This window comes from Elgaria multicarinata, chromosome 3 (genome assembly GCF_023053635.1).
Source record: "Elgaria multicarinata webbii isolate HBS135686 ecotype San Diego chromosome 3, rElgMul1.1.pri, whole genome shotgun sequence".
NCBI lineage: Eukaryota > Metazoa > Chordata > Lepidosauria > Squamata > Anguidae > Elgaria > Elgaria multicarinata.
Window position 1 is genome coordinate 20018649 of NC_086173.1, and position 24312 is coordinate 20042960.

Below are 24312 nucleotides of genomic sequence, written 5' to 3' on the forward strand. Positions count from 1 at the left end.
ACTCAAGAATGGATTAATGTGTGCGAATGGACTAGGAACTCTGAAAGGAAAGGTTTGGTATGAATCCTGTGCTCAAAAGCACCTTGTTCCTTCATGCTAGGTATATATCTGCCCTGAGCTACTATTTTGCCCTCTACTCTAGTTGGGGGACTTCACTTTCTAGTGAAAAATAAAGTAGATCACACATCCGTGAAGTCTGTCCACCCCTGCTTTCGTGCAGGCAGGATATTAAGTTGAAGGTGTGAGACAGTGCTGTTCTAAAATGCACTAAAGCAGGGCTGGGCAGACTTCAGATTTCTGTGATCTACTTTATTTTTCATTAGAAAGTCAACCAGCCCTGTGGTTACTCACTGGTAAGGAAAGTGCACTTTGGACATGCTCAGAGGTAACACCGCTTTATTATTACTTCCCATCTTTATACTATTGAAACATGTTCCTGTCAAACTCTGCAACAGAACCCAGATTTAGCCCTTTACTTCTTTCTCTGCTTACAAGAGAAGGCAACCAAGTCCGATGGGTGGCTAGATGTCGTTCAATTTTACAGCTGTCCTGATGCCCATTTTACGAGAAATAAGTTACAGACTAAAAGGGGAGGGGGAGAAGGGAGCCTGAAAAAGATCAAAACTATACACTTAAGATCCCTTAACACAGGTTAATTACCACCACCCTGCTTTTTTTTTTACCCGGCTGTCATGAGTCCTCACAACATGGTAACACTTTTCATGACTTTGTTCAGAGACAGGGGTGCTGCAGATGTTCTAGCAGATGCTGGAAGGCAATATGGGGTTCTTAAGGGACATTACAGATTGCGAGCATAGCGTTGTACTTCTTTGGATCACCTCTCCTTTCTCTGCTTCCATCCCCACCTCCTAATTTGCATCTCCCACTGTCAAAATTTTAGATTGTCCCTAGGGAGGAGCTTACAGAGACATGCCCCTCCTTTCTTTTCTTTTTTTGGCTTACGAAACTCTACAAAGTGCAATGAATACTGATGGGACAGGTATAAAGAATACTAAGCATTCCATGTTGTTCCGAATTATCTCAACCGGGGTATAAAGACGTGATTTTGTAGAGGCTCCCATGGAATTCACTAACCCAGGGCAGGTTCAGCACCAATAATGCCCTGTGCGGATGAGGGAGGGCTGGAGGTGGGCATACCCCTGAGCGTGGTAGAAGCTTTAGGAAAACCCACCCACACGATTTGATCTCAAGAGTGGACAATGGGCCCAGCGCTGAAATATTGAGGGGGGCGTTACCTCCCCCCCTCCAAACCAGGAATAAAAAGGCAGGTTGCGAACTTTTCTTGGCCTCCTCCAAAACTCCTTCAGAGACCCTAATGCCCCCACAGCTAGCGAAATGCTATTGTGCTTCGTCTGGCGCCTCTGCCGCCTCCCCCAACCCCGATTTGTTATCCAACCCGACCCTTCCCTCCCATCGTCTCATCACCCCCCCCCCCCGTCCATCCATCATCACGATCCCCGCCCCCTCCTCAAATCGAGGGAGGGGGCTATCACTATTCGCTTCTCTGCTCCCCCACTCCTCCGAGCACCCTCCCTTCAGGCCGCTCCCGATCCGGATCTCACCCCCCCACTGTGGACCGCCTGAGTTCCAAATCCTGCTCCCGCCGCTCGCTGATGCCTGCGGGCCCCAGCCGCCGCCTGCTGTGAGGAGAGGGTCGGCCTGCACCATTCAGTCGAAGAGGGGGAGCAAGCATCTCTTTCTTCCCGAATGCAGCGCTACCAGTTATCTCGTCACACGCGTAAACATTTCCTGGGCAGTACCGTGTCAAGCTCAAAGCCTTCTTCCACGACATCCTTTCCGGGAAGGGATTTTTGGGAAGAGTGAAGCGAAGGTACTGCAGCCATCCTCCCCTCACCCCTCACAATAGTACAGCTCAGCCCTGCGCAGTGCTCCTTGGGAAATGTAGTTCGCAGGCGGCTGGACGGGTAAGGGAGCACGTGGCTTCTGATGTCGCGTGGGGAGGGGGGAGGTTAGAGAAGAGCCAAACGGTCACGGAGAAAGGCAGAGCCGTAAACACGTGGGTGAGGGAGGCAGATGGAGGGGTGAACGAGTGGCGCTTGGTTCCGAAGAGGGTCAAGGATCAACTGTGGATACGCGCAGAAAAAGTAGTGGGGTACAGGCAGGGGGGTGGGGTGGGGGATATAACATTTAAAAAACAGGCACATCGGGAAACAAAAAGAAGGGGAGAGACAGACGGGTGAGGCCAAAGGTTAATTTTAGCCAGGAAACACACGAAGGCATAACCCTTTTCATTGCCAGGGCAGAGCTTTGCAAAAATAAAAGAGTGCCTCTGCGCACGTACAGAATAAGACAGTCCCATTTCCCCTTATGCAACCCTCTGGGATTCGGGGGACAGCCCCGCGATGGTACAAGGAGCGAATTCAGTGGGTCCCCCCTCCCCCCCTCCTTTCCCTGGCAAGTGCAGGTTTCAGTTAGAGACACGTGACAACAAAGGAGGAGACAAAGGAACCAAGAGTCACTAGCAGCCCATTTTCCGTAACAGGGTTCTGCCCCTATGACACGGATGAATTCCCAAGGAAAAAGATGCCCACAAGAATGCTAGTCAGGAATTTAGGAACAGAAGGAAGATCTCGGTCGGAACGTGTCCAAGCATCTAGGGACAGATCTGTCGTTCTCCAATAGCTCTTTGGTTGGGTCTGGGAAGTACATTAGAAGGGTGGCAGCCAGGTTTATGATCCGGAGTGAGAAGGTTACTGGTTTTGCAGACACAAGGAGCCCAATTACCTTAAGGTGAGTTTTCACCCCTGGGATATTTCAGTTGTTAAATAACCACATTTCACACCCCTATCTTTTAGACCCAAAGGAACCCCTTAGTACAGAGAGTTACTAAAATAGTGTAAAATATATTTTGTATGGTAAATCTCTATTGTATAATTGCAGAATTCCAGTTCTTTCCTCTTAGCCAAGGTAATGGCCATTATATTATTCATTGTGATAATCATTTATTCAGAAACAGGACAGAGGCAGCCTAGGAGCCCCTAATTATTCAGGGACTCTTTCTCTCACACTTAACAGCTTCAGCCTAAGAATACTCCTTTGCTGCTCTAAAGAAATCATACGGTAGTGTTATTCAAGGATTATTGATTATGTCATCAAGCTGTAATTTAGAAGAGCGCCATCTATATTTAGATGCAGGGGGCACGTTTAAAATACCTTGTGAAGGATTCTGATACCAAACACCCGAATAATAACCCCATCACCAACAGACAGAAAGATACAGACAATAACCAGAGAAAGACCCTGTTTATTTTTATTTCCCAGAGCTGCCCCGGGAGAGGGAAAGACAGCACCAGGGGAGAGGCAGCTGGGAGGTTTCTGTATTAAAATAGCATCTTCATAAAACATGCAGCTGGCTTGGACATGCACCCCTCTTACCCCCTCCCTCCCTCCACAGTCCAGCTGAGTTTGGGATCGAAACCTGCAGGGCAGTAATCTTTCCTGGCTTACTTTCCAAACTGCTCCTGCCATGGCTAAAAGTGAAATATGGGACTGGGCATAGTGGAACAGGGCAAGGCTGGAAAATGGATCCCAGATCTACGGAATGGACTCTCCTCTGACGCTTGCTTCGCTAGCTTGGACTATGTCCCCCATTCCTTTCTCCCTTAAATTACATGTTGGCTCCAGTGTCGGAATGTTTGGCTCCAAAGGGCAGCCACAAGTAAAAGATGAAGCTTTTCACTTTCTTGGCTCAAGCCTTGCCTCTAGCTTGTTTGTGAGGGAAGAGGATTGTGGGCAAAACACTTCTGTTCTCTAAGCCCCTTTGAAGTCACAGAGGCAGGGATGCAGATGCTTTAGGACCTTGATCAGTGGGCCTGTGAGAGGCTGTTGCTCAGCAAGGCATAAGTGTTTTGTCTGCATTGTGGGGGATGCTATATGATGGCAAGGGACACTGCTTGCACTGGCTACTGGGAAAGGCCTAGCAAAGAGTCCCACGCTCCTGCTAAGGAGTCAGGTGCATTCTCCAGGGCACAGTGGACAATTTCCTGTTTTCTAATCTCCAGTCCTTTCTTCCCATATACAATATCTCCATGTGGCTGATTGGTCCTTATTTCTATCCATTCAAACCAAACAGCTCCTGACAAATAGCAGGGGTTGGGGGACGGGATAAGACTGCTAAGTAGCTCCCAGGTTCCTTGCCCCATTCTGCTGGCCTACAGAGCCTTCCCCTACCAAGGGCAGAGAATGTGGATTCAGCAGAGAAGGCATCAGGATATGGGGCTGGGGGGAAGCAGGAGCCATTATTCCCTCTTCTCAGGGGCTCCTTCGGTCTTGCTCTGTTGCTCCTCCAGTGGACATGGAGTCTCCAAATGGCCAGACGGTCTGGGCCCCTCAATGGTGACCTCGTGAGCAACGCTCATGGAGGAACGTGGAGTGACAGGCAGGCGGCTGCTGACTTCAGTAGCCCGGAGACGTTGCATGAAAGTAGTAACACGAATGGCTTTCTGCAAGGACAAAGACAACGTCAAGAATTGGGGCCAACCTATGTTGAACCAAAGGCTGTGTAAAGGCAGACCTACCATTGTGCACATGCTGTTATGTTGTTATTTTTCTAATTGTTAGTAGTATTTAAATGTGATGACTTGGGAACTAGCTACTTGAAAGACCACATTCTCCCAAATGGGTCTGACTGGTTTTAAGCTCATCAGGAGCGACTGTTCTCTCTGTCCCACCACCACTGGAAGCATTTTGGTGAGAACCTTGTCTGTGGCTGCTCCCAGGTTCTGGAACTCCTTGCCTAGGGAGTCCAAGCTACCTCAGTTTTTGTTGTCCTTCTGTCAGTAGGCAAAATATGTTTTTATTCACACACACACAAACACACACTTTTGGTTTTTAAGCTGACTTCTTTGTTGAAGTAGGTTTTAACTGGTGGATGCTACTTTTTTAAAAAAAAAATACACCAGAGACAGCATATTACTATGGGTGGCGGTTATTCTCCGCCAAGAAAAAATATTTTACAGCAGAGGTGGGCAAAAGGTAGATCAGGATCTACTGGTAGAACTCTGAGTGGTTTGTTATAGATCACCAAGAGTTTCTGACTTGCAGTCTTTGAACAACAAAACCAACCAATCCTCCTTCTGAATTAGGCTACTGAGATGGAAGAAAGTTTGGAATTTTGTGTGACAAGACTATGAGCTCAGTTCTGGTACTGAAAACAAATTCCTGGATTCCTGAGCAAATGTGCTCAGAAGCAGCCTTGTTCCTGAATTCTAAGATTATATCCCCCAGCCCATCCTGAGCCACTATTTGGCACCCGGTTCTTATTGGTGGACCTCAGGTTTCCAGTAAAAAAAGAAACAAATTAGATCCCTTAAGCCTGAATTCTGCTCTCCCCTGAATTCTGTATGGAGTGGGCCTGTTTTAGCAGATGCTTCATTTTTAAGTGGTGTGCCCTGTATCAGTTTAGCTTGCCCTAATTCTGTTGCTCCTTCTCTAAAGCCAGCAGTTTTCAAACTGTTTCAGGAAACCCTCAGAGTTGTCCAGAAGCTTAGCAGCGGTCCCCTACCCCCACCCCACCCCACCCCATGAGAAAAAATCACCAATAGCGGATAACTTTCTCTGGCCTATCACCACTATTATTTCCCCCTACAATTTGTAACTACAATGGAATGTTAGGTGGTTCTACATGCACTCTTTGTTGGTGTCAATAGGCTTGGCCAGAACTCCATGTTGAATGAATGTGCAATCCTAGAAAGCTCCCTGTAAAATGCAGAGGTTCTGTGACAGATGTAGGAACACAGGAAAATGGGAAGCTGCCTTATATAATGAGCCAGAACATTGGTCCATCAAGCCCAGAAGGGCTGGCAGCGCCTTTCCAGTGTTTCAGGGCAGGTGTTTTTCCAGCCCTACCTGGAGGTGCCAGAGAATTGAACCAGGGCACTTCTGCATGCAAAGCAGGTGCTCTACCACTGAGCTATGTCCTCTCCCCTAATGTATCAAGCTGCCTTATACTGAGTCAGACCATTGGTCCATCTATCTCAGTATAGGCTATTCTGATTGGCAGTAGGTTGCTGGCAGAGAAGTTGATGTAGAAAAGATTCTTTGAAAACGTATTGTTTTTGGAACTATAAATATCGCTGCCTTGATCTTCCTCCGTCACTGGCCATATTCCCCTGCCTGCCATTTCACGGCTTGAGACTCACCCTCCATTTGGCCTTGGCAAAGTTCTTTTCAATCTGGGCGCAGACTCCTTCTTTGAGGTTCTTTTCAGAAGCAATGTTTCCAGATATCCTAACAAGGGGAGAGGCAGTGTAGAATTAGGTGCATGAAGGGGAGGAAGGAAACGACATGTCAAGTGGGGGGAAATATGAGCTGTTTAAAGCCATGGGCCACCACAATATAAACAAACAGCATAACGTACTCAGCAAGCAAATGTATAATACATAACCCCTCTGCAATGAATTATAGATACTAAAAATAGAATATAAAAATAACTCCTCCTCCCCTCCACCACCAGCCCTACATTTTTGAGACATGGCTCATATTTTCTTAGCTGGCTACACACATTTTGCTACATGGGTGGTAATGAATGGATCTATGCCTGCAAGCGGTGTGCATATCTAGTCCAGTAGGGGTGTATTTGACAGGGACCATAGAATATAAATAAGAAACTTCTGCCTAGGATGTTCATATAAGGGACAACTTATTAAATAATGAGAAACCATCTTCAAATTCTGCAGACTCACAAATACAAAGTTTTTGATGGGTTGGGATATTAATGAACCTCCCTTCCAAAAAAAGGAAGAGAGGTCAAACAGCAGTTTTTCAATAATCTACAGACAATTCAATTTTTCAACCAGATTATTATCTAATGTTCCTCTGTTGTGGCACCCTGACTGTGGAATGCCCTCCCCTTGGAGGCCTGATTGGCGCCAACATTGACTGCATTTCGACGCCAAGTAAAAACATGGCTTTTTAACAAAGCCTTTGATGGTTAAACTCACTTGCACATTGTTTTAACTGTTTTAACTGCTTTTACTGCTTTTAAATTATATATTGTTTTAACTTGGATCATGGTTTGATTTTTTAACTGTGCATATTTATTGTTTTATACTGTATGTTTTATCTGTACGCCGCTCTGAGATCTTAATGATATAGGGCAGGATATAAATGTTTTAAATAAATAAATAGTAGGCAAGAACCTGAAAAAGGAAAAGGGGTTGTGGAAACTTGCAAGGTAAACAGGGTTGAGTTTGTTTGTTTTTTCCATTTTAGAGAGCAGACATACCTCATGTCAAGGACGGGGAACGTGTGGCCCTCCAGATGCTTTTGGTCTGCAACTTCCATTCTCCCTCACCACAGCCGATGTTGGCTAGGTGTGATGGGAGTTGCAGTCCAACAACTTTTGGATGGCCACACATTCCCCGCCCCTGTCTTATGGAAATCAAGAAAGAGAGAAATTCTGGATGGAGAATGAAGAGTCCCTCCTAATGGAAAAATGGATCTATAATTGTTTGAATGACCTGGGCATGAAACCAGATTTATATGTGTCTGTACCTTTTTACCAAATAGCCGCTTAACTGTTATTTAGGATTAAAACATAACTACAGGGACAAGGAGCGCAAATATACTCTCAAAGGATTAAAATATTAAGCAATTCCCTTTGTAATACAATAGGCAGGCCAGCCTGAGCTTGTTGGATGGACATAAAGAAGGAAATGTATTAACTTGGGCTCCCAACCAAAGCAAGAAACCTTAGTAAAGCAATCATATGAGTGATCTATTTAGGCTGCAATGCTATGCTTACTTAACCTGGGAATTAGCTACATTGAACTCTTTGGGCCTTACTTCTATGTAGACATGCACAAGATTGTACTGATAATTTATTAAATCTCTATTCATTTATGAATACAATAATGGTCTTTAAGGGGAAAAACATTTCTTTGATTGAGATGATGCATGCATGTGTCACAGAAAGAGGCATGACCAAATATGTGGGAAAGAAGAAAGAATATGCAATCCTGTGCCACGTGTCACACAGTCCTAGACATGTCTACTCAGAACACTTGACAGTATCACTAATGCCACAAAGCTTGCCTTCTTTCCCATAACAGCAGGTTCTGAGACTAGGGCCCCCATCCTGTACTCTTGCACAGCAGTCTTTATTAGGGTGGCCATATGAAAAGGAGGACAGGGCTCCTGTATCTGTAACAGTTCCATAGAAAAGTGAATTTCAGCAGGTGTCATTTGTATATATGGAGAACCTGGTGAAATTCCCTCTTCCCTGTACTAGAGTGGCCAGATTTAAAAGAGGGCAGGGCACCTGCAGCTTTAACTGTTGTGATGGAGAGGAAACCACTCACCAGATGTGTCCCAGAGCCTCCTGGGCTGTGATTCGTTGATCCTGGTCAACTTCCATAAGCCGTGACACCAACTTTTTGGCTTCGAGGAGAAAAAGATAGGAGTTTAAGAAAAATTAGTGAAAGCAAATGATTGCTCTGGTACCAAGCATGAGGCCTGCGATACACATGCAGTAGAATGAAGTGGTAGAGTCTCGAGGTGGTAGAATGGACTATGCCATTTTCGATGGGGGGGGGATCACAATTCGGAGTGCTCCCCTATAATTGTTTAGTTTTTAAAGTAGAAAACTAGCATAAGAACATAGGAAGTGCCATTCTAGATCAGACCAAGGGTCCATCTAGTCCGGCACTCTGTTTACATAGTGGCCAACCAGCTGTCCACCAGGGACCAATAAAGCAGGACACGGTGCAACAGCACCCTCCAACCCATGCTCCCCAACAACTGGTGCATGTAAGCTTACTGCCTCAGATACTGGAGGTAGCACATAGCCATTAGGGCTAGTACCTTATCCTCCAGGAATGTATCCAACCCCCTTTTAAAGCCATCCAAATTGGCGGCCATCACTACATCTTGTGATAGTGAATTCCATAGTTTAACTATGCACTGTGTGAAGAAGTACTTCCTTTTATTTGTCCCGAATCTCCCACCAATCAGCTTCATGGGATGACCCCGGGTTCTAGTATTATGGGAGAAGCACAGCAAGGTGTGGGCTGGGTTAGAACCTGTCTCCCTGTTGTACTTTTACTTTATTCTGGGAAGTTATGTGTATGTGTGTTATATTCATAATGGCTCCCTCACTTGCAGTCTGAAGTCATCCATTCTACCACCTTTAGCATTTTAACACCTCATTCAGCTGGACGTATAGACCAGGGCTCATTTAGCAGTATCAGAAGAAGAGTCCATTTCCCCGGGTATATGGAGAAGGGGCTAATGGAGGTTGGGTTGTTGCTGTCTCTCTCGCTCTCTTACCAGCAGGAGAGATGTCATCCCAATAAGGGGAGTCAAAGTCATAGTCCCCAGCCAGAATTTTGCGGAATATGCGGCGGTTGTGACTGTCACTGTTCTCATCATCTGTGTCATCATAGAATGGGGGATTCCCAGACAGCCTGTCGGAATAGGGTTGAAACAGTCATTACTGGGCAGCAGAAAGCTTTGAACCCGGCAGGCCTGAACAACTGCTCCCAAAATTCATGCTTATATCTGCCTCATCTGTCAGTTTGCTGTGATTCTTCAACCTAGGTTATTCCAAGTTTACTTTTTATGTCTCTCCTTCTCTTTTGGACACACTCACCCACCCCCCCTCTCTCTCTCTCTCTCTCTCTCTCTCTCACACACACACACACACACACACACATCCTCCATCTTAAACCACAGTGCTGGGATTACGCACATACACATACACATACAAACACACACACACACACACACACACACACACACACACACACACTGGTGGGACTCACAGAATAAACATTATAACTCCAACGGCCCAGCAGTCAACAGGTCGTCCATAGCGTTGCCGGGCAACCACCTCAGGAGCTGTGTGGGGAGAGGCAAATGTGTCAGAGAAAATTATAGAAAATTTGGGTGAGATACAATCCTTTTAGCTCGGAGCCAGTGAAGGCCAAGGTTGCAAATTTTCGTTTTTCTTTTTGTCAGTTATGTGAGAGGCAGAAACCCAACAAGTGAGATTTTCTGTCTCTTTGCATCTCTATACTGGGAGAAACAGCACCTGTTGAAATCTGCCTATTATCCAACTCTTAAAGGCATAGAATATTTGTCAGTAAAGGGCTCCTAGTTTCTATGAATGTGTCATGAAGTCCATTTAGAGCCATGCAGTTGGGAGAAACTGGGGATGCTTCCAAATGAGACTTTGTTGCACCATCGCTTCATAGGATTATAGGGGGTGGGGGTGGGGGGAGAGAGGGGGAGATGGCAAGCCTTCCACTTGTAACTCTACCATGTCTTCCCACATCTTCCGTATTTTTTTCTCACTGGGGAAATCCATTAAGGAGAAAAAGATAGAATAGCAACACAGTGCTTTCCAATGGTTAGTGCCCTCTAGAAGCACAGCTCTGGGAATGGAGGCACATACATACCCAAATATTCGGGGGTCCCGCACGGTTCTGTGATGGCACCGTTCTCAAAGCGTGAGAGATAAAAATCCCGTAGCACCACCTTGGAGCGGTTGTTCTGGTTGTAGTACATGAGATTCTCCAGCTGGAGGCAGCAGAGACACAGGGGAAGGGAAAAAACAACCCCAAAGTTAGCCCCCATCTCTACCTTGCTCTGCGAAACATTTACCTTTTGGTCCTTCCATTGCTGAAAGGACGGCTATCCCAGACAGAGCCACTAGAGGGGGGTGATTGCCTTGAGCATTTCAAGCCTGGGATCTAGGAATTCAGGATTCTTTCCTTACCTTGAGATTGCGGTGAACAATGTGCAGGTTATGTAAATAAGCTAATGCCTCCAGCACCTGCCGGACAACATTGCTGGCATCCTTTTCTGTGTAGTAGCCCTGGTCTAGGATCCAGTCAAAAACATCTCCACCAGTGGCCCTGCAGAGACACACAGAATCTCTTTAAGATGTCAAGTTAACTAAAAAAGAGTTGGCACATCACATTTCCCCTATGGGCACTGCTGTATTTGGAGTGTCTTGTGTTGGCAGAGCTGAATGTGATAGTCTGGGAGATTCACACTTTGCCCCCAAAAGAAAAAAGGAAAAGACCAAAAAATTCAAACCTCGCACTTAAATTAAATCTGCTTATTGCATTGATTTCTTCCATTTTTATTATGTTCTATTTGGAACCCAATGTCTAACCAGTGAAGTGGTAGAAGAAAGGGATTTGTATTTTGATGGACTACTAGAGTGCATAGATATGGGATGGGAGAACGTCTGGAGGCCATGAAAGAAAAAGAAATAAACTGCAGGACACAGAAGCTCCATTCTTGAGCAGAGAGCCTGAACTCCTTTCTGTCTAGCTTAGAATGTAAGCCTTTGGCTAAACATGCTGCTTTGTATTCTGTAAGGTACCTAGCACGTTGTTAAACTGATAATGATGTTGTTAATGATGATGATTTAGTGGTGGCAGCAGTTGTAGCAACTGCTGCAAGCATGAGATCTAAGAATTTGATTTTTAAAAGCACAACAAAATCTATATTGAGAGCCATCCGGGTCACAAATTCTGTGGCAGTTACCATATTCCATGTAAAATCTTTTGCAAGTGGGATTACCAAATGTGAGCAGCCCTGCTTGAGTTGCTGGGTGTTGTGCCCAGAAGAACTGAAGTCTGTAGAGAATATATTTCAGAGATGAGACTAGGGTGTCCAAATGCAAAAGAAGACATGGCTTCTGTACCTTTAATAGTTGAGCAGAAGACGAAATTTCAGCAAGCACAGTTTTCATGAGAAGCTATTAAAAGTGCAGAAGCCCTGCCCTGTTTTGCATCTGGTTACCGTAGGCCCGGGAAGGTGTAGCAATATCGGAAGTATTGCTGTTTCTTTTCCTAGCAACTGCTCCTATTCTGTCCTTGGTGTGTCCTGTTCTTACCAGTGTTGTAAGTAATCCATCCTACACCACAGGGTATGTTCTCGATTGTATACATGTCCAGCCCACACATACAGTGGGAAACAGCACCAAACCTAATGAACATTGATTCTGGACTTCAGGCTGCTACTGCTGAAATTCAAAATGTCTCACTGCACAGATAGACTGTGCCTACTGAGAAAAGGTTATATACAAAGCTTACTCTTCCGTACCACATGTCTGATTTTCTCTTCCTCAATCCCCAACAGTATCTGGATGTGTTTTACTGTGTTAGGCTGCTGGCACAGCATCAGTGAAAAGCTGGAAGAAACCCTCTGCTTGGACCACTACCTGAAGTAAACCTCAAACGAGCTGATATCTGTGCAAGTGCAGTGTAGTGGTTAGACTAGGATGGGAGAGACTTGAGTTCAAATCCCCAGTCAGCCATGAAACTCACTGGGTGACCTTGGGCCAGACACCATATATCAGACTAACCTCCCTCACCGGGCTGTTGTGAGAATAAAATTGAAGGGCGGGTGGTGGTGGTGGGGAGAACCATGTATGCCATCTTGAGCTCCTTGGCAAGATATAAACATAGTAAAATAAATAAATCTAGCCTTTCATCTACCATCTTGAAAACCTACCTAATTATTCCATACTGGGAGGAAAAAGAGAATGTGACATAATTATTATTTTAAGTGCTGTTAATATATTGCATCATCTTTGACCCACTCCATTTTGCATTCCTGTCCAAGCTGCTCCCTGGACAGATGCCATCATCACCCCATCTGTCTGCTTCTTGGATGCCTGAAATCATTGTGCGTTGGCATCTTCTGGTGAAACTTACAGTTCCTGGATGATGTAGAATTCCTTTCTCGTCTCAAATGTGTCAATCAGTTGCAAGATGTTGGGGTGACTCACCCTGGAAGAAAAACGCAGAGATGCATTTGCTTCCCATCCTCCCCTCCCTCACCATCACCTCCCCCCGCCCAACAGACCAGCCCAATCATAAATCTCCTCTTTTCTGATCAACCTTACCCGGTCCTTGATACCCTCCTCCTTCTCCCATGCTGAGATCTCTCTTGGGTTGCCTGTCCCCTATCAGTCTGGCTCTGTTGTTTGCACCCGAGAGACTGTTTCTGCAAAGACCAAGTCAGCAGAAATCCCAGCCTGCCCCTGAGGCCTTCTCAATAATTCATTCCTGGCCTTTAAATGTTTAAAGAGGCTAAAAACAGCTGTTGTGATGTGGGGCAGAACAGGGAATAAGGTGCACAGCTTTGATGGTGAGCAGAGCGCCAGTTGCAGTTTAGGATGGGGACAGGCAAAAGTGGGGGGTGTTCCCCCCCTTTCTTCCTTTGAACTCACTCCGCTTTTTAAAAACACCACCTGATTCACAGAAGAAGAGACCAATTTAAAGCAAATATTATTATTCCCTCTTTTGCCCTTGCAAATACTGATACAGTGGGAGGATGCGTTTTGCCGTAATGACAGCTTCATGTAGTTTATGCAGGCCATTGAGAAAGAACATGGATATTAGGAATTTTCCAAATGATTTGGCAGTTAATATCCTTGCTATTGTTAAAGCTGTCCTTAAGAAGTAAGAAATCTGTCAGCATCATTTAACAACAAAAGAAGAAAAAGAGCTAGGATTCCCAGGCCCTGATTACGCCCAAGGGAGGGAAAGATTTAGGGTGTTTCGAGATGGAGGGCCCCTGACACTACTAATTAGAAGGCCTTGTACAGCTATTCCATCTTTTTCTCTTTAACGTATTTTCTGCGGTAAAAGAAATCCTGGAAGGGGCAGTGGGAAAATACAGGAGAATTATATGAGTGGAAGATGATGATGCCATCTGGACCCCTCATAAAATTATGTGAATGAAATAGCAATGGTATGATAAAACCCTAATCTGGAAACACCTTTATGCTGGGAGTTGGCTTTGAGGCCTAAAGCCGCCCTCCCACTGGCTTACACTATCAGGTAGAAACTAACAGGTGCTTCAGGGAATACACCTACCTTTTTCTCTTTCTCAGTGGGGTGTAAAAGCAGCTTGGAGGGTGATTTTTAACGGGAAAGCAGGAGGAGAAAGGGTTTTGAAACCCTTCTCCCCTCACACTGGTCTTCAACTTGCAGCCTGAGCCGCTGCAATTTGTGTAAGAAAACAACACACACACACACACACACACACACACACACACACACACACCTCTATTGCAAAACTCCATGTAACTTGTAGTTACGTCCTTATTCTGAAGGCAAAATCTCTTGGGATCCCAGTCTAGCAGGCTGAGGTTCCCATGAGGCCTCACCCCTTCCTGTAGGTTTACTGCTTTTGTGCAGTTTTTCTTCTATTCTAAAGCATTGAAATGCCTCTCCTAAAACATGGTGGGTGGTTGTTGTTGTTTTGTACTTTAGCTCCACCCCCTTTGCCTACAGCCCCACCCACCACTGGAATGTCCCCCATCCCCCCCGCTTCACCTTCTCCAAACTGGAATTCAGCCCTTGTTCTGACAGAGCTTCTGGTTTGAAGAGTTGGGAAAGTGTTCCATCTTTTTCTACTGTTAGAAATACATCTTAGGTAGGGTGACCATATGACCGGTTTTGCCCGGGTTTTTGATGGCAAATCCAGGAGGGGGGAAATCCGGATTTTTTTTCAAGGAGCAGCTCTAATGCTACACCAAATTTGAAACAGATCTGTTCATCCATTGATTTTTTAGGATTTTTTTTAAAAATGAGGTTTTAAAATTAATATTTTTTAAACTGTCATTTTTAAAGATAAAGAGCTGAAAGTTGGCACCATGATAGCTTTTAGGTAGAGCTTTAGCCATACCAAATTTGAAACAGATCTGGGGCCAGTAGCAAACCCTGTTAACAACAACAGCAGCGTGCAATGAGTGAAGATACAGTCAGAAAAGATATTTGAGGGAAGGGGAGAATGTAACACACAGAGTATAGCAAAAGCTTCAAAGTACAGCAAAACCTACAAAAGTAGGAGTGAGTGAAGTTAATTTCACATACATTGAATCTCTCAGTTATTCTTTATTTCAGTGATTTATGTAGAACAGAATTGTCTTAAATGTGTGCTGTAAAATCAGACATGTGACCAAGGCTATGTTCGGGTGGGCACACCCCCTTGGTATTGGACACGCCCCCTTGGGGGCGACCATGTTGTCCTCCTTTTTGGTTTCCAAAATATGGTCACCCTATCTTAGGAGGTCACTCCAGATCCTGAGCCTGGTTCCTTAGGTTAATCTGGAGGCCCGAGATCTGTAGAGTGGGGTCTGAGAATACCTGACCTTGCTGAAGCAGGTCTGCACCCGATGCAAGGCTGGCTAGAATGCCACCTAGCTGAGAACCTCACATATGAGGTCCATGATGGAAAAATGATAGGAAATAAGTGTACTAAACTGAATAAATGATAATAGTGCCACTTCTTCCTGCATCGTTGGGTGACCTGAGAAACCCCAGACCACTCTAGAACAGGGATGGGTGGAAAGTTCCTCCTCACGCCACCATTAGCTCACTTTCCTAAGGGAAAGACTGGCTCTACACTCATTCCCAAGTAAGAACTGGGCCATTAGTATTTTGGCGACAGCTTGTGATCAGTTGTCAGCCGAGACATTTCACCTAGTCCTGTCTAATCTGAATTTTAGCTTTGGCATGGCCTTCACTTGGTCACCTTACCCTGTTTTCTCCCCACAGATACAGCTTTGAAGGAGAGAGGATTTTCCCCATCATGCACATATAGTAAAGGAGAAAACCTTTATCTGGGGCATTTCCGCCTCATCGTGTGGTTGTTAAAAGCACAGGAGCCTTGCCAGGAAAACAAACAGATGGCAACTGTATTACCTAGACACATTTGCTTCCGTGATGGAAGGAAAACAAAAACAATGGTTTTTTCAGCCTCTCTGTCCCTTTTCCTCACAATCGTGAAGCTCCCCAGCCCGTACACTGTACTTCAGTCGCTGGAACTGAACATTTAAGTTGCGAGCTTAACTATGGTTCGGTGACCATGAACTCATTATTATACATCCTATCAACTTGGCAGCTGAAGAAAAGAAGCTACAGGGAGTGTTGTTATTTATGGAAGCGCAGCGTGGTTCCTCCACGCACTTGCTTCTATGCAGATGGGGATGAGTGGGCACCCATGGGTGGGATGTGCACCCCAGGAGCTCTCTGGCGCACGCACACACTCAAGGCTTGGCTCCAGGATTGAGGGGCCCTGCAGCAGAGACCACTTTCACAGGGCCCTGGCTATAGGCATACCTGGTGGCAGCAACAAGCAGCTCTGAGCTGCCATTTAAAAAAAATCCCACAATGCCCCAAGGTAACATTAGGGGCATTGTGGGGAATTTAAAATGGTGGCTTGCCTTTCATTTTATTTGGTGGCTTTCACAAGGGCCCAGAGGAAGAGTCAGTGCGGGAGTGGCTGAACATCAGAAGAGCTATACTGGATCAGAGCTAAGGCCCACTAGTCTAGTGTCCCCTTTCCCAGTGCTCAGCCCTCTGGGAAGTCCAGAAGAAGAACATAAACACAATAGCACTCTCTCCTGTATGTGTCCCCCAGCAACTGGTATTCAAAGGCATACTGCCTCTGATACTGGAGGTAATAGGCAGCCATCATGGTTTGTAACCATGGAAAGCCTTATCCTTCATGCTGGTGGGCCCACTGGTGCTGACGCCAGACCTTCCCCCCCTCTCACACACACACTCACACACCAGGCACCTACATCTTTAGGATGAGGATTTCATTCTTTGCCGCCCTTCGCACCTTGCGCCCATCTTTCTTGAGAAACTTCTTGCAGATGTACAGTCTCTCTGTCTGGCGTTCGCGGGCCACACAGATCTCGCAGAACTCCTTCCTGTGGGATGAGGAGGACCATAATAAACCTGCTGTTGCTTTAAGAACTGCTCTGTTGCTTGGTTAGATCAGCCCACCTAGTCCAGCGTTCTGTTTCCACTAGTGGTCAGCAAGGTTAATTTCATTATTTATTATTACATTTATATCCTGCCTTTTTTCCTCTTGCAAGGAACCCAAAGGAGCTTACAGGGTCCTTATCCTTTCCATTTTATCCTCACAATAATCATGACAGGTAGGTTAGGCTGAGAATCAGTGACTGGTCTCTAAAGTCACTCCGAAAACTTCATGGCCAAGTGGAGACTAGAACCCGGATCTCACAAGTCCCAGTCCATCACCCTAACCTCTATGCCACACTGGCTCTCTTCCCGGTTGACTTTGGGAAGCATACAAGCAGGGCACAAAGGTGATTCTCATCCTCAGCATCCGATAACATATTCTGCCTCTGAATTTAGAGGTTTCTTCTAAGCTATCACGACAAAAGGCATTAACAGACGTTGGGTTTGTGGTCAGTGGAATTAAATAACAAAGCCAGACAGGAGAACATAGCCAGGGTCCTGGGTACAAATCCCAACTCAGCCGTGAAGCCTGAGCCCAGTCACCACCTCTCAGCCTAATCTATCTTACAGAAGATAAAATGGAGAGAACTATGTATGCAGCTTGGAGCTCCTTAGAGGAGAATAAAGGTCATTAATAAATATAGGGACCACAAGACACCACAGCAAGCTTGGCTGTGCTACAACAGAGGTGCCAAATGGACTGCCCTAGGTAATGGACAGCTGGGAGCTTTGTCACATCTGGTATCCATTAGCCTGCTGTTCGTCTCCCTCAGCAGCCAGTCACATTCCATTCCTTCTCCACCTGGTCGGCCATTTTGCCACTATTCTACTCTTTCTTCCATCAGCAGCTTGTGGCAAATTGGCCGACCAAACTGGAGCCAAAATGAGAATGACAGCCTCTGCAGCTGCTATCTGTTCACTGTGTACGAGGTGCTGAGAGCCAGCATGGAAAGAGCAGTGGCGAGGCAAGCAAAGGGAAGGGCGCAAAAGCAGCTGCGTATACGTCGTGGGGGAAGGGCCATGAGTGAGAGAGACTACAAGGCCCGGAGCTCTGTCCTAACGCCAACCTCAGGTGTCCAGGCAGCTGGGGAGCATGGTGTGGCGATGAATATCAGGGCATAGGTCTTTGAATGGTTGTATGCAGGGCCTGGCCGAGGCATTTTACTGCCTGAGGTGAAGGACAAGGTGGCACCCCTCTCCATTCTGAATAGAGAAGCTGACTAGATTGGCCATTGAACCTTACTTTAACCTTGGAAACCAGATAGCACACCCAAGGGGTAGTAGGCCAGTTTAGGAGTGCATACATGTTCTCCAAGAGAAGGGAATTGCTGGGGTGGTGGTGGGTGGCTCAGGAGGAAAGGGAAGAAGTCTGCTGCCTCCCTGCCAGCACCTACCGCCTGAAGCGGTTGCCTCACTCTGCCTAATGGTAGGGCCGGTCCTGGTAGCATGACTATACTGATGGCGCAAGGCAGAAGGAAGGATAGTACGGCTATGTCAGGAATGCTGATGTGTATTTGGTGTGGCGCAGTTAGGGTGCTTTGACAGGGTGTTCCAAACAGCTGGGGAAGAAGAGAAGACCCTTCCTTCCCAAGCGGTTGTGTGCAAACACACTGTTTTCTGGGGGGCTGCAGGAAGCTGGGGCAGTGGTTTCGAGTGTGCTGCCTACTTACGCCCGTAGCAGCTGCCCGATCTCATACTTGTCAGTGATGTCAGACAGACTGTTGTAGTTCTTTTCATCGCGCAGTCCGATGCAGCCAAACGGCATCCTGTGGGGGTGAGGGAGGGAGGGAGGGATGGAAGGAAGGAGAAAGCAAAGGGGGATGACATTATTCTTATTGTAACCTTCTCGAACCTTTTTAGCCACTTCTTATGTGGATAACTTCCTATGGAGGTTGTGGGTTCTCTGTCTCTGGAGGTTTTAAAGAAAAGGCTGGACAGCCACCTCTCCTGGATGGTTTAATTGGTTTTCCTGCATATTGCACGGGGTTGGACTAGATGGTCCTTGTGGTTCCTTCCAACCCAACAATTCTGTAATTCTATTTGCCTTCTATAGTTCTGCATGGAACGCGGTTTCATTGCAAAATCTTAGCTTGCTTGCTTTTAAAAATAATAATTTAAAAGCAAGTTTCTAGTCCTCATGGCTGTAAAGATTTATCTTTAGCACACAAATATCAAAATCCAAACACAAATTTCAGGAATCAACAGGTTTTGTTTTCAGTCCAGGGCTTGGGTTTCCTGTGTGTAGAATTTGGATATCTATCAATCTATCTATTTAATTTGGGCACCTTTCTACATGCTTCTTTGGGTATCAGATCCCATGCTCCCTGACTTTTCCAACTCCATGATGCTTAGCACCCTATGGGCATACACTCCCAGATCTTCGCAGCCAGAAGCCCATATTCCTACTCTCTCTTTACAGTATAGGACACTCTGCTGAGTCCCTAAACGTTGCCCTATCCAGAGCCATCGCTCCTTGGGATGCAGAAACTGGGACAGTCATACAGTGAGGTGCCTATTGCATTCATGACCCTTTCTCCTGTCAAAATTCCCTTCATGCCTCGTTAGCGCGGCCTTCACACTCCAGAGACAGAGAGCAGCTAGAGCGGAAGAGCAAGCAATCTCCTTCCAGGGCTGGGGACAAATCCCTTGAGTTCTGTCTCAACCCCCCCCTTCCTTCCCAACCCCAACATATTCTTCTCCGCTCCACAAAGTCATTCCCCCCTCAGCCGCTTACAAGGCTAAAGAGAGAGCCAAGGATCCTGGGTTCTTCCACCAGCAATGAGGAAATGTGTTGGTACGAACAGTTTGCCCTCCAGTGGCATTGATGAAATAGGTACAGTTTCCCTGCCATAATTTTGGCAAGGTTCCCAATCCAGAGAAGACTAATTGCACGGCAGTCTTATTGAAATTAATGAGGCTTAAATCGTGAAATAACTTGTTCCAATTATTTCAAAGGGGCTTCAACACAGTTAAGCCCCCTTCTCAAACTGGAGGTTTGTCTAGAGACTACTAGCGTGGATAGAATTTGTACCCAACAACAGGGCTGATTTGCCAACAGCATTGCAATCATGGCTGAACTCACACACGTAACCAACACCCTCAAAGTCAGTTCCCTTATACTGAGTGAGACCCTTGGTCCATCTAGCCCAGTATTGTCAACACTGGCTGGGGTTTTCCAGGGTTTCAGGCAGGATTCTTTCCTAGCCCTACCTGGAGACCCCAGGGATTGAACCTGGGACCTTCTACCTGCAAAGCAGTTGCTCTACCGCTCAGCTACAGCCCCTCTCGTGATGTTTTTGTACTACCTGTTTATTTACAAGTCGAACATTGAAGGGTGGGGGAAGCAAGGAGGAATATATGCAAGCACTCCTATAGCAGCAGCAGCACCAGTTCCCCAAAGCAGCAGCAGCAGCAGCAGCAGCAAACAAACCCAAAAGCATCCTGTGATACCACAGAGTAGAGATGAGCAGCAACCTGTGGCCCTCAGTGGCCTGGTTCACACAATACGCTAAACCATGCTGCTTAACCACAAAATGGTTAACAGAATACATTGACCTTAGTGCATCCCATTGTAATTTCAAGAGCCCTCGGTGAGTGACCTATGGGAAGAGTGATCTGTCCCTTCCCTGTCAGCTCACTGGGTGGGAAGGGAGCGGGAGAGAAAAAAGGAGCTGGCAGAAAGAGAAAGAAAAGAGAGTGGCAGGAAAAGAAAAGTGGGTGGGTGGGTGGGTGTGGGGGTGTCACTTACTTTGGGCTTGGCCCTGACCACCACTGGCTTTGCCCCCCATCACCACCACCATTGAGATGCAGCCCCCAGCCATTTACCTCCCATTCCATGTACAAAATCTGTCTGGATAGGCGCTACTGATGAAACAATGTCTTCCACTGAACTTGAAGGCAGCAGGCTCACTTAAGGGATGTAGAGTAGGCTGCAAAGCATGCACCTCTCTCCTTGAACATCTTGCTGCTACCTCGCAGCCTCTGCCACCTGAGGCAGGGCTAGCCCTGGCAGGAGGATGCTATTGCACTCACATCCTGTTTGTTGGTTTCCTGTGGGCAGCATAGGCATGCACAAGGGGTGTGCTGGGTGTGCCCAGGCACACCCTAAAGTCTCAAGTAATAAGCACTGAATTGAGGGGGTCATTAAGGAGGGATCTAGAGGAGGATCCAGATGCAGTAGGAATGGTTCTCCAGCTGCCCTTCAGCTGCTGCCTCTTACAGCGCACCATTGCTCCCTGCAGCAGGAGCGAAAAAGAATCACCTCCCACGGATAGGCAAGCTGAATGCAGAGTAGGGCATCAGTGCCTACAGTATTAAATAAATGAATGAATAAAAATAATGTCCTTTATGATTGAACATTCAATAAATGATCGCCTTAAAAACAAATCCCTGGGTGCACACCCAAATGAAATGTGCTGCGCACGCCTACGGTGGGCAGCTGATTGGCCACTGTGTGAACAGAACGTTGGACTAGATGGACCCTTGGTCTGATCCAGCATCAGGGCTGTTCTTAGGTTCTTACCCCATGGACTTTTAGCACTCAAGAGAGCATCTCCGTCACCACAGGGTGTGCCTTCAGTGACAGATGCTGCTGCTTCTCCAAGCAGAGGGGCAGCAGACGTGTGAACTGCCTCTTTCTTCCCTTCTTTGTTTGAAATGATGTTGAAAGCTGAAGCCACATTCATGCAGCCAGTTCTGCGTGAGTCATCATCTCAGGAACAGATCCATAGAATCTCTGGCTCCATACTGAAATAGCTGGTGATAATATCTGGAGGCAGCTGCGTCTTACCCAGGAGTAAAATGTTCTAGTTTTCTTTTATGGAAGTTGTGCATTTGAAATCCCAGCAACCCAAACAACTCCTGCCTCAAGCTTTTTTTTTTAACCTGTTGCCTCTTCTTCTTTTCAGTATTTTTTTTAAAAACAACCTTGCTAAATATCTTGCAAGGAGTGACTCAGGTTTATAATTCATGGGTGCCAAAAGGATCACAAAATATAAATGCCGGAATAAAGGAGGGATCTGTTTCTTGCACTCAACAACAACCCAGTTGTCAGTTGCCATACCCAAATTTGTAGGTGCCAGTGGCAACTGGATACCTAGATTGTTTTACCCTTGGACATTTGGCTTTCCCCCCTTGAACTGGCAAATTTGCTGGGGAGGGCAACTATAGAGACAGGTGACGTTCCTAAGAGGTGAAAGAGGTGCTTGAAATGATGAAAACCTATAAATTAGTTCTGATTCCTTTCCTTTTGTTTAAAGAATTATATAAAATAGGATTGCAAACTGCCCATTGATTGTTTCCGACTTCCCAGCCATTGGCTGAGTGGCTATGGTGTCACAAAGAACGTTCAAAAGCATGCTAACTTGACAGGGCAAAACAGTCAACAATGGAATGTTTGCAGACATTGCAGTTCCTGATTAGGAAATGAAAGGTCAGTTCAGTTTTTTTATCTGGAAAACCCCACATAGGTGTAGAAACAAAGGAACTGTGTGCTATGAGAGCAGGCAGAGAGACTGAAGCTTCTGAAGCTGAATAAGGGGGTGCAGGAGGCAGGGCCGGCGTCAAATGTAGGCATGGCTGAGCACTTGTCAAGGGCCCATACCCCAGCAGGGGCCTGTGGCGTTACCCCACAATTGAGAATATTGTATATGTCTAGTTTAGTATGTCTGGTAAGTTTGGAATGTTAGAACTGAGTGGGTGTGGTTTGTGATGTAATAGGTGGGGCTGGGGAAAGGAGTATATAAGGAGAGAGTTGGGAGTTTGTGAGGGAGTATGAGTGCATGTGAGGAGCATTGTTTAGTTGTAGAGTAAGAAGAGTTTGGATTCTAGGGATTTAGGGTTGGTGTGAAGAGATTGAGGTGGTTGGTGTGTGGAGAGTTTAGATCAGGCAGGATTGAAAGTATTATATTTTGATTTAAAGCTTTTAAACAACGATAAACTTATTTTAATTTTGTTAGCTACCAAATACCATGTGTTAGCTTGGCATTATTTACCTGCCTTATAGTTATTAAATACCCACACCAGAGTATTCCCACAGTATATTTTGAGAGATCCTATATTAAACCTATTTCCCTCATAGCTAGGGGAAAGGTTTTATTTAACCCTTCCTCGGGTTTTCAAGTGGTGGCGCTTGGCCTGAGAAGGGTCTATGCGACAGGCCTAGTGAAAGGGTCAGGCACGTTGCAGGGGCCTGTGGCCAAGAGGCTCCTGGGCTTGCTTGTCCTCTTCATCGTTGCAACCTGGTTGATCACCTGCCTCTTGCTGTGGCTCAAGCAAAGGCGGTGGTGAGAAGGAGGAGCAGTAGACGCCACGGCCTCTTTGCCCCCTGACTCTCTGCCTGTCAAGCAAGCAAGTGATAGCAAGGATGAGTAAGAGGTGGAGCAAGAGCACCTGGTGACAATGGTGGTGAGAAGGCAGACTCACTGAGGGAGGAGGGGGCCCACGGAGGGTGTCTTGTAAGGTGAACATATGGAAAGGAGGACAGGGCTCCTGTATCATTAACTGTTTATTTATTTTATTTATTTAGGGTTTTCTTATCCCGCAACTCAGCCAAAAAGACTCCCGGAGCGGCTTACAATAAATCAATAAAAAAGACAGTCCCTGACCTACGGCTTACATTCTAAAAAAAAAAAAAAAAGACATGACACACAAGGAAAAGGGGATGAGGAGGGAAGACGGGAAAAAGAAATTAGGGACACTGTTTAGCAGGACTGATAGGAAGGCCCTGCTCCCCACTCTCATCTCCATGCACCTAAGGGGCCTCAGGCCCACACAGCTCTGCCCACTGACACCTCACTGCTATCCGTTCCCCACTCCACCTGGCACCAGCACAAACAAAAGCTGCAATGCAGCAGCAATGACACCTACATCATGTGTCATGCAAGCCGAACAACGCATTGCGCACCTGCGATGCCTGCAGGAATGCATGGCTTGGCTGCTTGCTAAGTCAGGGGCCTTTCCCAGTGGCACCAGCCAGGCACATCCAAGCATCACTACTGCCAGGGTGCTGGCTCAAGAGGATGGGAATGGCCACGTGCCTCCAGAGGAATGGCCAGGGCAGGGGATCACACTGCCCCTTGATAGGTGACTGCCTGACTTTGCCTAATGGTAGGGTCGACCCTAAGCATTTGACAGGAGAAGGATGCCCATGCCAGGAAGCTTTTAGTATGAACCTACCCACATACTGCACTTGTCATCTGAAACCCTCCTCCAAATGCCTCCTCTGAGGGAGGCTTGGAGGACAGCAACAAGGGAGAGGGCCTTCTCGGTGGTGCCTCCCCTATTATGGAATGTTCTCCCCAGTGAGGCCTGCTAAGCGCCAACATTGTCATCTTTTCAACATCAGGTAAAGACTTTCCTCCACTCGCAGGCATTTGACAGCATATGATAAGGTTTTAAATCTGTCCTGGAATTTACTGTTCATTGTTTAAGATTATTCTACTTTTGTGAATTGGTTTTATGTTATTGCATTGTGTTTTAAGGGTTGTAAACTGCCCAGAGAGCTTTGGATATTGGGCAGTATAGAAATATA

General features: G+C 46.3%; 2 protein-coding genes across 3 annotated transcripts in view; both read right to left on the minus strand.

The window, feature by feature from the left end:
* The window catches only part of UBA1 (ubiquitin like modifier activating enzyme 1), a 42688-nt gene extending 41021 nt beyond the window's left edge, over positions 1–1667 (minus strand). The window contains exon 1 of the mRNA XM_063119542.1: positions 1584–1667. The gene's annotated coding sequence lies outside the window, so the exon portion shown is untranslated. The remainder of the gene's footprint in view (positions 1–1583) is intronic.
* A 1619-nt stretch (positions 1668–3286) lies between these two features.
* Positions 3287–24312, minus strand: part of LOC134394266 (caM kinase-like vesicle-associated protein) — a 49015-nt gene continuing 27989 nt past the window's right edge. Inside the window, exons 2-11 of one of the 2 annotated variants that reach the window (XM_063119545.1) lie at positions 18452–18547; positions 16636–16726; positions 12714–12788; positions 10760–10898; positions 10440–10560; positions 9804–9879; positions 9310–9446; positions 8343–8421; positions 6183–6270; positions 3287–4484 (exon numbers count right to left, since the gene is read on the minus strand). In XM_063119545.1, the coding sequence (XP_062975615.1) occupies positions 4281–4484; positions 6183–6270; positions 8343–8421; positions 9310–9446; positions 9804–9879; positions 10440–10560; positions 10760–10898; positions 12714–12788; positions 16636–16726; positions 18452–18518 (1077 nt within the window). In that variant the 5' untranslated portion in view covers positions 18519–18547 and the 3' untranslated portion in view covers positions 3287–4280. Of the gene's footprint in view, positions 4485–6182; positions 6271–8342; positions 8422–9309; positions 9447–9803; positions 9880–10439; positions 10561–10759; positions 10899–12713; positions 12789–16594; positions 16727–18451; positions 18548–24312 lie in introns of both variants that reach the window. The other variant, XM_063119544.1, reaches the window with a different exon arrangement.